We start from the raw sequence: 12,576 nt of genomic DNA, 5'->3' as shown, positions 1-12,576 counted from the left end.
GTCACCACCCACCTTGCAACCAGGCATACTTAATGGACAGGTGGGTGTGGCCATATAAAAACATAATTTTAACACTTTCTGTACACTTTCTTTTATTTTTATTTTTTTAATAATCCTTAGTATAATCATAATACCTGATCATCATGTTTTAGGGGTGAAAAAATCATGGCAGCCCATCTTCAAGTTAATTATCGGCATCATGAAAATAAAACAACAATATTTTTACATTATGTTTATATACTAATTATATACTAAGTTATTTGAAGGCACTGTTTTGCCAATTATTTGGGGGGCCCACTAGCAATACCCTCACGTCCCACCGGTGGCCCCATGCAGCCGGCCCACAAGTGGGGAATGGCTGGACTAAACACCATAAACTTGTTGTGTTGAAGGATGTCCGGATGGGTTTTTTGGAGCAAGCTGTGCCCGTCCCTGTGACTGTAAGATGGGCCAGTCATGTGACCATGTGACGGGCCGCTGTGTGTGTCCACCAGGGTACCAGGGATCACAGTGCCAGAGACGTGAGTACAGAGTCATTCACATTTTATTGAATTCATCAAATACGCTTTTTGATTCAGTCTGTTTTTGTTTAACCCCTTAATTTAACACTTATGTTGCAATGATTTTTTCTCTTCAATGTCTCGCGTTGCCATGGTTACCATAGACTTCCATGTAATTGTGCAATTGTGTAAAAAGTGCACGCCCATGCCTAGATGATGCACCACGTGTGTAGATGCTGTTCACAGCTTTCAAACAAAAAAATCCGCTTGGAAATCCGTTCAGGCATTCATGATTTATGGGCCATTATGTTTTCTTCAGATGTAAACAAACATGGCTGCCATGTTTGAAAGAATGGGTTGGTATGGGGGTTAAACATGCAATTTCACGATCGCGATCATGCCTAATACATTTCTGGAGGTCCAAAAAAAAAATTTGATTTTTTTTTTTTTTTTTTCAAAAACGGCCCAAACTCGGGAAACTCAGGGTTGGCACAGCGTTGGTATCAATACAAACGTATAGGTTCCGAACGGAACCATGTTTATTTAATACCGGAGGACAAGGTCCCCCATTGGGATAACAGCGCCATCTGGCGATGCAACAGAGTAAAACTCATATCCTCCCGTACGAGAAATGTCATTTGTCGGAAGGGCTGTCAATCACAAACGAGGGCACCGCCCCCGAGTGTATATAAGCCCTGCGGGCTATCATAACTTCCTCTAAAGCCGCACCTCTGCGCCCGCAACTAGCGAACCGAGGGGCTTTATTCGGGGGACCTTGTCCTCCGGTATTAAATAAACATGGTTCCGTTCGGAACCTATACGTTTATTGTCATACCTCCAGACAAGGTCCCCCATTGGGACTCATACACTCCCCGAGAAGCCATGAACCGACAAGACTGTCGTTCACACCGACCACACCCGGAAGGAGGTCCCGTCAACCGACGTGACCCCTTTCAGGACTGATCCGACCCAGGCCCACAGGGCCTGGGCGTGTTTAGACAGAAAAGAGACCCTGACAGACCGAGGCCTGCCTTATGCACTAAGGGCAGACACAGGTCCGCCTTATAATACTACAGTAATATAAGGGAAAGACTCAGGGTCCCCCCCCAGGTATCCTAGAGACAGTAGCATGCTGTCCCAGGAAGGGGAGAGAGCCGCCCCACTACATAGTAGGCGGGGCAGCAGCACCTAGAACCGTATGCGCCATAGCAGAAGGCGCAACGTCCAGGTGATAGTAGGTCGCAAAGGTGGACGGCGAAGACCAATTCGCCGCCGCACAAATCTCCTCAATGGAGACACCTTTGGACAAAACCCTAGAGGTAGACACACCCCTAGTACTGTGGGCCTTAAGTGCTTCCGGCACTTCAGACCCAGCCCGGGTGTAAGCCAACCTAACAGCATCCACAATCCATCTCGACAGAGTGGGTTTGGACACCGCTTTTCGCTGACGGGCATTCATGACCACGAAAAGCTGAGAAGTAGACCTGCTGTCCACCGTCTTGTCACAGTAGGCCTTCAGGGCCCTAACTGGACAAAGACAATGAAGACGCCTATCCTCCTCCGATGCAACCGGAGGAGGATGGAAAGCCGTCAAAACAACAGGTTCCTTCGGGACCACTCAGTTCTTAGGAATAAAACTCAATTGAGGTTTAAGAAGAACCTTGGAGTCATTATTGAGAAACCTCATACAATCAGGGCTCACAGAGAGCGCATGAAGGTCGCTCACACGCTTAGCCGTAGACAAGGCAAGCAAAAGAGCTGTCTTGAAACTTAAATGTTTCAAAGAGGTCCTCCCAATCGGTTCAAAGGGTGCCTTGCAAAGGCCCTCAAGAACCACTTGTAGATCCCAAGCAGGGAACAAAAATCTAGTCACAGGTCTTAAACGGTCGACACCGTGTATGAACTTGACCACCTCAGGGAATTTAGATAGGCCCATGCCTGACACCCCCAGGTGACAGGCATCAAAAGCCGCTAAATAACCCCTAAGCGTAAAGAACGCCAGACCAAGGTCCAGGCGGTCCCGCAAGAAAACTAACGCCTTCTGGGCTGGAGCCAAGTGAGCCACCACAGGCGGCTCCTGTAGCTCACACCAGTCCAAGAAAACATTCCACCTTCCATCATATACCACCCTAGTGGAGGGGGCTTTAGCACTCTGAAAAGTAGCTACAACCGCCATTGAGAAGCCTGCGGCTAGCAGGTTCTCCCTCTCACAGGCCAAAACCACAGGTCTAGGGCCTGGGGGTCGGGATGGAAGATATCGTCCCCCGCCTGGCGCAGCAGGTCCCTATGCAAGGGGAGCTGCCAGGGGGACCGGTAGAGCAGTGGGGTGATCAGAGACCTCCACACTCCCCTGGACGGTGCCACGAGAAGAACCTCCAGGTTGGAACTCCTGATCCTCTCCAGTGTGGGAAGGATCAGTTCCAGCGGTTGGAACGCATAGAGACGGCCTTCCGGCCACTCGTGTGCGAACGCATCCACCCCCAGAGGCGAAGGTCCCCTCACTGAGAAGTAGAGGGGGCACTTCGCGTTCTCCTGGGAAGCAAAGAGATCGAACCGAGGTTGACCGAACCTGGAGAAGATCTGTCTCACCACCGCATGGTGGAGAGACCAAACCTCGTAGCGAGGCTCCCCCCTGGACAACAGATCGGCGCCGCCGTTCTGAAGGCCTGGAACAAGGGAGGCTCTAAAGGACCTCAGGCGCGGTACGCACCAGAGAGTCATCTCGCGCGCCAGCTGATCCAGCATGCGCGAGGAGAGGCCGCCTTGCTTGTTGAGAAAGTACAAGGCTGCCAAGTCGTCCGTCCTGACCAGGACATGACAACCCCGGAGAAACGGTTCGAAATACTTGAGAGCCAAGTAGATCGCCATTAACTCCAGATAACTGAAGTGGTACTCCAACGTGGCCGGGGTCCACAGACCCCTGGCTGAGCGCCCCTCGTGGGTGGCGTCCCAGCCCGAGCGGCTGGCGTCTGTGGTGATCACCTTGCGTGACACCACCACGCCTATGGAGACTCCACTCATTAACAACGCCTGGTCCCGCCATGGGACCAGCGCGTCCATGCAGGCCTGGCTGACCACCACTTCCCTGCACCCTTGCAGGGGAGGAATCCTGAGCATCAGTGTCCACCGCCAGAACGGTCTCATATGAAACCTGCCCAGGCGAAGAAGTTGCACCGCTGAAGCCATCAGCCCTGCCAACTTCATACACTCCTTGTAACTGACCACTTGGTCCAATTTGAAAGGAGCGAAGACACGTCAGGAACCTGTCCACCCCCTCCAGAGAGAGGCGGGTAGACATCGTGGTCGAATCCAGAGGTATCCCCAAGAAGGAGATCTGCTGGGAGGGCGTCAACATACTTTTGCCAAAAAGACGTTGAAAACCCAAGGCCTTCAGGTGGGCCAACACCAAGTTGGTGTGATATCCCTAATCCAGAAGGGATGCAGCCCCCCCCCCCCCTTTTTTCCCGAACCAGGAAAAATTCGAGTCCAGAAACCAAGCTGGTTCAGGTCTCGTAAGAGCTCTACTACAGCACCATTGCATAGTACCGAGCTTATTTCCTCACTCAGAGCCCCTGCTTACAAGCGCGGGCTCGAGTGTAAATACCCCAGCTGGAAGCGGGGGTGGTTCAAGAAATGCAATCTAAGGCCACGTGTTACTGACGTAACACCCATTGCTCGGATTGCACAGTCTCCAATGTTTATCAGAATACCATCAAGGGTATTAAATAAACAAGGGTTCCGTTCGGAACCTAACCGTTTCACACAACGTGCTAACGTGCTGTGAAACGAGGGAGAAACCGTTAGGTTGCACGGGGGAGAAGGAACGTTGGGGATTAGCACTTCCGTATCCGGGAAGCTCCCCTCCTTATCCGGTGACGGCCGCGCCAACGGACGTGACGTCAACATGTTGAACGGTGGTGGAAAGAGAAACAGAAAGAGCATTCTGCGAAATACGGTTTGTTACGTAAAAACATTTACCCCAGCACGGGGAAGAACGTGTAAACGTTTAAACCAGATCCGAGGCCTTTAATAGTTCCTTGCAGGGAAAATTAGGCCAACTCATAATCCCACACACCGATAGTGAAACACTTCCTGTCCTGCACTAGAATCGACACTACAGTGCCGTTTAGTGTAGGCAGAGGAAAATTGCACATAGGAAAAACCGCACCACTGCAGTTCCCACCGCAGTTAACATGGGTGGGAACCTCAGCATGTCTGCAACCCATTCTGATTGTAACCTGTCTGCATGACTGCAAGACTGGGAAATCTGTTATCGTGAGTGAGTAGAAAGCCCTGCATGGGCTTCATTACACTGAGCGGTTGCAAGCGATAAGAGGTTGTCCGTGCAAGTGTAGGAGTGAGCAGGCCACGCTCGCTCAAAACACCTTTTTTTTTTTTTTTTTTTTTTTTTAGACTTGGGGACAAGGGAGGCAGTAACCATTTTCATTATCCCTGCATGGAATAAGGAAAATAAATATTAGCGCCTGGGGGAAGGAGGTCCCTGTGTAGTCAGGGACCCCTGTACCCACAGTCCAAGGTCATTTACGCCACCTCATCCCACAGGTTCTGTGGGAGGAGTCCGGCTCGGCGTCCCTGAAGAGTGTTAAGATGCTGTACATAACACTCCATACTCCTGTTCTGAACTGAACTCGGCACGACAGTGCCGCTCAGTGGAGACAGAGGAGAATAGCACAGAAGAGAAGCTTTGTTATTGTGACTAATAGCAAAACAGTGGAGCCCATTGCAAACCAGGGAAAAACCTTTTAATTGTCACCAGTCTGCAGGACTGGGACAATAAGTAATCCATTGAGTGAATAAAGAACCCTGCATGGGTCTCTATACACTGACTGGCTGTAAGCAGAGAGGAGGGTCCTTTGTGCTAGGGACTGAGAGGTAGGTAAACAAAGGTTTTGTTTCGACTACCATACTCTTACTGATGACATGGGAAAAAGCTACTGGGCAACAGAGATTTTCATTCTCCCCTGCGTGGGACAGAACTCAACGTCTGCATTCGGGGGGAGGAGGACCGTGTGCCGTCACGGAACCCAGACCCCGTGGAGGGCTAGGCCCTCAACCCTATGTCATCTAACACACCCACTTCCCACAAGCCTTGTGGGGAGAGCTGTGTTCAGTGCGCTTAGGCGCAAGTAAGTGGTCTCCTTGAGCCCCACCATGTGGAAAAAACCACAGTCCGGGTGCCGCAGACCCAGGCCCCCTTCCACTGGCACAGTGGAGGGGAGAGCGGGATGTACTGGGGCGCCGCCGACCCATTCCCCTCCTTCTGCATGGAGGAGGGGAGAGAGGGGGTAGAGGCGGAGGTGGGCGGAAGGATGCAGGGTCCTCGTGGAACCGAGGACTTGCAAGACTCACTTGTAGGAGGAATACTGGGAGAAGAGCCTTCAACCCAATTCCATCCCTCCTCATCCTCACTCTCAAATTCATCCCCGCTTTTAACAGCGTTGTTCGGAGGCGTGCCACCAGAACATAAGCGTGCCAGGAAGATCCGGGCTCAGCCAGCATGGCCGAGAACGAAAAAACCAAGGGGAAGGAGGAGGAAGTCGCCGTTAGTCACCCCCAGCGTGGGGGCAGCCAGGCGGACCAGTAGGTTCTCTCCCCTGAATAAAACGGCGCCAGCCGTACCAGGGAGAGAGGGCGGGAACCGGCGTCGCCGCTCGCCGCCCCCGGCGTGGGAGCGGCCAGGCGGGGTCCCTCAAAGTTGCAGACGCCAGCCGTAGGGCACCAGCGGCGCGCTGGAGCCCCCAATAGGCGTCGTGGCTGCAGTCGGGAACCGGAGCCGCCGCTAGCCGCCCCCGGCGTGGAAGCGGCCGGGCGGGGTCCCTCGAAGTTGCAGACGCCAGCCGTAGGGCACCAGCGGCGCGCTGGAGCCCCCAATAGGCGTCGTGGCTGCAGGCGGGAACCGGAGCCGCCGCTAGTCGCCCCCGGCGTGGGAGCGGCCGGGCGGACTAGCAGGCTCTCCTCCCTGGAACGGCGGAGCCGAACCGGCGGGAGAGAGGGCGAGGGCCGGCGTGTGGTCCCGTGAAGTTGCAGAACGCCAGCCGTAGGGCCCCAGCGGCGCGCTGGAGCCCCCGATAGGCGTAGTGGCTGCAGGTTGCAGCCCGGGGCGGGAAGCAGCGCTGTGGCGTACAGCGCCGCGAGCCCCGGAGGCAGAAACAACGTGGCGTCGTGGCTGCAGGCGGGAAAAAACCACGCCGCTAGCCGCCCCCGGCGTGGGAGCGGCCGGGCGGGCTAGCAGGTTCTCCTCCCTGGGACGGCGGCCAGCCGAACCGGCGGGAGAGAGGGCGAGAACCAGCAAGTAGTCCCGTGACGTTGCAGCCGTCCGCCGTAGGGCACCAGCGGCACGCTGGAGCCCCCTATAGGCGTAGTGGCTGCAGGCTGCGGCCCGGGGCGAGAAGCAGCGCTGTGGCGTACAGCGCCGCGAGCCCCGGAGGCAGCAGAGTCCGGTGGAGGGAAAAAACCAGGCAGGCCACAAGGCTAGTGGAGGCTAAGTGAAGGAAGCACAAACAGCGGGCACCGCTGCGTGCCCACAAAACCTGCCAGGAGAGGCCCGTAGCCCTGGTCGGCGAGACCAGGGCGGCGGGGACAACACGAGAAACCACCGGACAAACATTGGAAAGTCCTAGCCAGCTAGAAGTAAAGACAATAGCGACACCCAGCTAGGGCGCGCTAGCAATCAGTGCCCTGGTGAGGGCCTTCTAGCATGAGGCTACCAAACAAAGGAACGAGCAAGCAAGGCACTTGCTAACACTCGAAAGACTCACCACATGAAGCAGCCTGCGGGATCATCGAAGGAAATTCCGAGGGTGGGTGTCCTCACCAGCGATAAGTCTCCAGCATCGAGCACACTTCCAGGGGAACAAGGATAGCAGCATGCTAGCCGAGGGCCGTGGAACATCGATAGCTTGAAGCTAGGCTAAGCTACAAGAGGCTATCGGACAATAACAAGCTCAGAGAAGAAGCTGGAAACTTACAGCGAGGAAACAGGTGAGAACGCCGAAACTGTTGGAACTGAAGAATAAAGACGTACAGGAGATATTCTATAAAGGCCAGTGGCCGACTTCCTAGCCGTCGCTTTAGGCTAAAACTTTACAGAATTAAAATATATGGCTGAGTTCGCGACACTCTAGTTGCAGGTTAGCAGAGGTGCGGAAGAGGAAGTTATGATAGCCCGCAGGGCTTATATACACTCGGGGGCGGTGCCCTCGTTTGTGATTGACAGCCCTTCCGACAAATGACATTTCTCATACGGGAGGATATGAGTTTTACTCTGTTGCATCGCCAGATGGCGCTGTTATCCCAATGGGGGACCTTGTCTGGAGGTATGACAATAAACTCGGGAAACTCGGGGTTGGCACAGCGTTGGTATCAATACAAACTCGGGAAACTCGGGGTTGGCACCAGATGTGTTAAGACCAGGAACGCATTATTATGCATTATTACTTTAACCATTCTTTTATGCTTTAACTATTATAAAATAGCAGATATACAAGCTTGCGAGCTTGTAGATCTGCTATTTTTGAAAAATTGTGAACATTTGTGCAAGTCTTTGAATATGTTTGACCCGATTCTATAATGTCTTCTAAATCCTTCTAAGGTTTTAGAAAAACGCATGTTTCTTTTCTTCTAAAATATTATGTATCAGGAACCCTGAAAAGCTAATATTTGAGTTACAAATGTTCGCTTTAAAAATATATATACATACATATATTCAAACTTTCAAAGATATGTGACACATTTTCACGACTTAAAAAAAAAAATAGCAGATCTACAAGCTTGCAGCGGGGCACTCTGTGCTGTGCTGTGAGCTTGTATATCTGCTATTTTTTAATAGCTAAAGCATAAAATTATTCCAGGTATTTTTAATAGGTTAATGTTTGTTTACAAAGAGTTCAAGATTTATGTAGCGGCTGGGAGGAACATACATGGGAGTAATATCTTATCCTTTAAAAACGTCACGTAATAGATCTAATATGCAGACCTACATTGGTTACTTGTTCAAAAAACGTTTTTGTTTATACAGGTTTGTTTTGCTCGACCACACATATCAAGAATGTTATTCAGACAGCTTGTTGTTTAGACAGGTGCTAGGTTTGATGTTTAACTGGCATCCTAGTTTCTTTGAGCCACTATACGTGACTGTCTGCATTGTTGTTTGTTGACTGGTTCATGCTCACGCTGCATACTTGCACCTGTAAGGGTCGATTCATACTCCACTTAGTTTTAGAGCCTAATTTATTTCGGTTTGGCTCTGTCTAAACTATGATATGGCGTCATTCGGAGCCGAATTAATGACCCCGATCCTCTGAATGACGCCATATCATATAGTTTAGACGGAGCCGAACGGAAATAAACTCGGGTCCTTATTAAAGTATGAATCGACCCTAAAGTTGCGCTGGATGTAAAAAGCATCTGCTAAACGCTATAATTGAATAAAAAGTGAGAGAGAAAGGATGTTTCTTGAAGAAAAGAATAGGCCAGGTTTCAAACCCTTTTGCAGACCTGTACATGTGGTATAGACATTAGCTAGTCTTGGATACCAGGAAAACCCCCAGGAGTTATGCGTCTGTTAGGAGTACATTATGTAAGTATGAACATATACCTGCATGAACAAGACATGGCAAAAAATAACAGCCCAGACAGACAGACAGACAGACAGACAGACAGACAGACAGACAGACAGACAGGCGGGCAGGCACTGCCAGGCTGGCAGGCAGACATGGGTATTTGATGAGAGACAGGTGTTTCCTGCCTGCTTAATGCATTCCTGTTGCATCCCTGTGTCCTCCCCGCCCGCTACGAGGCTCTCAGCCACAGTGTGAGGGCCAAAGAATGTGTCCTCCGGCCTGCTCTGGGGGCTCTCCGTCACAGTGTGAGGGCCTAAACGGCCACTTCAGCCCCAGCAGGAGTTATGACTGAGTACTATACAGCAGCTGCAAGATAGCCAATAACTCCACCATCAAACCTGATCTGCGTGTGTGTGTGTGTGTGTGTGTGTGCGTGCGCGTGAGTGTGAGAGGCGATGTCTGTGCATGTTTTACCGTTGCATCTGTCCACTCATGTTTGTGTTTGTATGGGGTGGTTGGGCATTTATATTTGTATGCACGTTCTGTATGTACAATATGTGCGTGTGTGTGTCTTTAGGATGTGAGCCTGGGAGGTTTGGATTGGACTGTCAACAGTCATGTGACTGCGTGGGGGACGTACCATGTGATTCAGCCACAGGAAGGTGCCTCTGTCCCCCAGGAAGGACAGGAGACAGATGTGAAAGAGGTACAGTACATGTCACCATAGTGCAGGGGTCTTCAACAGGGGGTCCTCAGAGTTACTGCAGGGGGTCCTCCAAATCTTCTAATCCTTTTTATATTAACAACTTGAACCCTAGTGTCCATATTCTGAGAACTGTAGCACAAAATAGCAGATCTACAAGCTCACAACGCCTCGCAGCGCGAGGCGTTGTGAGCTTGTAGATCGGCTATTTTCCGGCAAAGAGGTTTGGTGTAGAGGGGAAAAAGAGCAGACTAAGTACAGAGTGAAAGGTCAAGTTTATTAAGTATTGACGGTTCAAGTGGTCAAATATCTGAAAACTAAATTGACATGAATCCAAAATACTCAAATACACGATTGTGCAGTCAAACATTGAAACTATATGGTATCTATGAGTTGTTGGGGTCCCTGCTTCATCTCTCTCAACTAAGGGGTTCTTGGCCTGAAAATGTTGAAGACCCCTGATGTATTTTATTCCCTTTTCTCTCTCTCTCTCTCTCTCTCTCTCTCTCTCTCTCTCTCTCTCTCTCTCTCTCTCTCTCTCTCTCTCTCTCTCTCTCTCTCTCTCAGACTGTGCTAGAGATCGTTTTGGCCCCCAGTGCTCCTTGCCGTGCCAGTGTTCCCATGGGGCCCGGTGTGACGGGCGGAGCGGCCGCTGCCTCTGCCCCCTCACCTGGCTGGGTCCCACCTGCAGCGACGGTAAACCTGAGCTCTCCTGTTGCCTATAAAGCCGAATGTAGCATGAACGCACGCACACACACACGCACGCACGCACGCACGCACGCACGGACGCACACACACACACACACACACACACACACACACAGGGGCGTCACAAGGGGGGGGGGAGTGGGACTGAGTTACTAGGAGCCAAGGTGGAGGGGCCGTAATTATTTTATACTTTGACTATTGAAAAATAGCAGATATACAATATACAAGCTCATAGCGCGGCAAATCTGTAGCTTGTAGAATATATGTACTTTTTAAGCGAACATTTGTAACTAAAATTTCCTTCTGGGGGGATGCCTAGAACTAAATATTTTGAGATGGGGGGTCTGTGGCCAAATACGTATCATTTTGGGGGTCTTTCACATGAAAAGGTTTGAGCATCACTGACATAGACACAGGTTTTTCAAAAAAACCTTAGAAGTATTTGAAATATTCAAAGACATTTTCAGTATTTTTCAAAAATAGCAGTATTTTCCCAAAATAGTTAAAGCACAATATGTGAGTGAATCCTTGTCCCCAGGGCCCAGAATTTGGTGTGACACCCCCGCACACACACACACACACACACACACACACACACACACGCACACACACGCACGCACTCGCTCTCCTATAAGCAGTAAAGCTGAACCAGCTTTGGGTGAAATACTGTGTCAGTAAGTGAGTGAGGCTGAGCCCCATCGCTCTGTGTGTCTCCCTGTCTGCCTCAATAGCGGCTCCTGTCTCCTGACAGTTATTTTAATCTGCACTCAGCAGGTTACCAGGCTTCAGGCTGTCTCCGTTTCCCCCCCCCAAAAGCCAAGCTCACGGGAGACCTGCGTAGCAGTTTACTTCTCTTCCACCAAAACCCCAGAACATTTGCTTTTGATTTTACCCGAACGGTGCTGAATGTCTTCTTGGGTCTTTGTGTGCTTATCCCCCCCCCCCTTTCCCAGTGGCGTCAGTTCAGAAAAAGCTAAGGTATGGCAACATGACTGGTGTCTTGCGCGCGCAAAGGCATGCAGGCATGATACATTTATTTTAAGAAGTACATTTTTTTCCCCCCCCCGTTTCTACGGTTTATTGGTCTGGATATGGCAGCCTGGAACGGTTGTTCAAGTGCAGCTAAACTTGGCATGTTAGTAAACGTGCCACAATTAACAATAATGCATTGCACCTGTGCAGCTGACCTGCGGAACCTGGGAATATACCACTTTGTCAAGATGGGGAGAATATAATTATAATACCTTGTTAAAGTGACCATTTTGTAAAATTTTGCATTTGTAGGCCTAGTTATGTTACTGTAATTTAACAACATAATAACCAGCACAGATAGACAAAGAGACATTCATGGATTTATATTTAAAAGTAACTTTTATTTCCTCCCCTCTGGACCCAGGGTATGGCAGCTGCATACCCCTGCCATACCCAATTGACGCCCCTGCTCCTTTCCTCTCAGGATTACTGGAGCAGAGCCCAGCAGCAGTGAACTCCTCCGCGTCCCAGCGGACCCGGAGAAGAGCAGGCGTCAAACACACATAGGCCAGATGGAGGCCCTCCGCTCCAGACCGGGGCGTCCGTCCTCCTGAAGCACAGGACCTGCTCCACCGCTGCATCTTCTTCACACTCGGATCGTCTTACAAAGCAACCCGAGCTGATGCTCACATGAAGATGTTCTGTGGAAACTGGAACCAGGCCTCCAGAACTGAGACTGGCGATGGTGTTACTCAGCCAGTGGACTTACTGTATGAAGAGGCTCTGGTACAGCAAAGTACAAACAAATATTCTGAAATGTATTTTGGACAAGTATCTTAGCAATATTCAACAAACATATACATCTGTCATAATGGGAAATGTACAGTGTAATTTACAAAACAGGGAGATATCTGGAATTATTTACATTTACGTTTAATGTAAATACTACTCCCAGATACAGTGCCTTCCTGTTTAACCAGCAGGCTTGTAAAACATGATTTTCATCTCCAGTGTGATTGCACAATAACATTCATGGTGTTTTCTGTTGCCGTTTCCTTTCACAGGTAAGGAAAGGTTTTAAGTGTGAAAATCTTGTTCATCTATAATGACA

General features: G+C 50.4%; 1 protein-coding gene across 1 annotated transcript in view; it reads left to right on the top strand.

The window, feature by feature from the left end:
• The window catches only part of egfem1 (EGF-like and EMI domain containing 1), a gene marked incomplete at its 5' end in the record, with an annotated part of 122,523 nt that extends 110,484 nt beyond the window's left edge, over positions 1-12,039 (top strand). Inside the window, 4 exons of the mRNA XM_080731783.1 lie at positions 393-521; positions 9,660-9,788; positions 10,353-10,481; positions 11,950-12,039. Of these exons, the coding sequence (XP_080587909.1) occupies positions 393-521; positions 9,660-9,788; positions 10,353-10,481; positions 11,950-12,032 (470 nt within the window). The 3' untranslated portion in view covers positions 12,033-12,039. The remainder of the gene's footprint in view (positions 1-392; positions 522-9,659; positions 9,789-10,352; positions 10,482-11,949) is intronic.
• Between the last annotated feature and the right edge of the window lie 537 nt (positions 12,040-12,576).

Source organism: Nannobrachium achirus, assembly GCF_963921795.1.
Source record: "Nannobrachium achirus genome assembly, chromosome: 8".
Lineage (NCBI taxonomy): Eukaryota > Metazoa > Chordata > Actinopteri > Myctophiformes > Myctophidae > Nannobrachium > Nannobrachium achirus.
The sequence above is the reverse complement of the archived record's forward strand: the minus strand, read 5'-3'. Positions and strand labels throughout refer to the sequence as shown.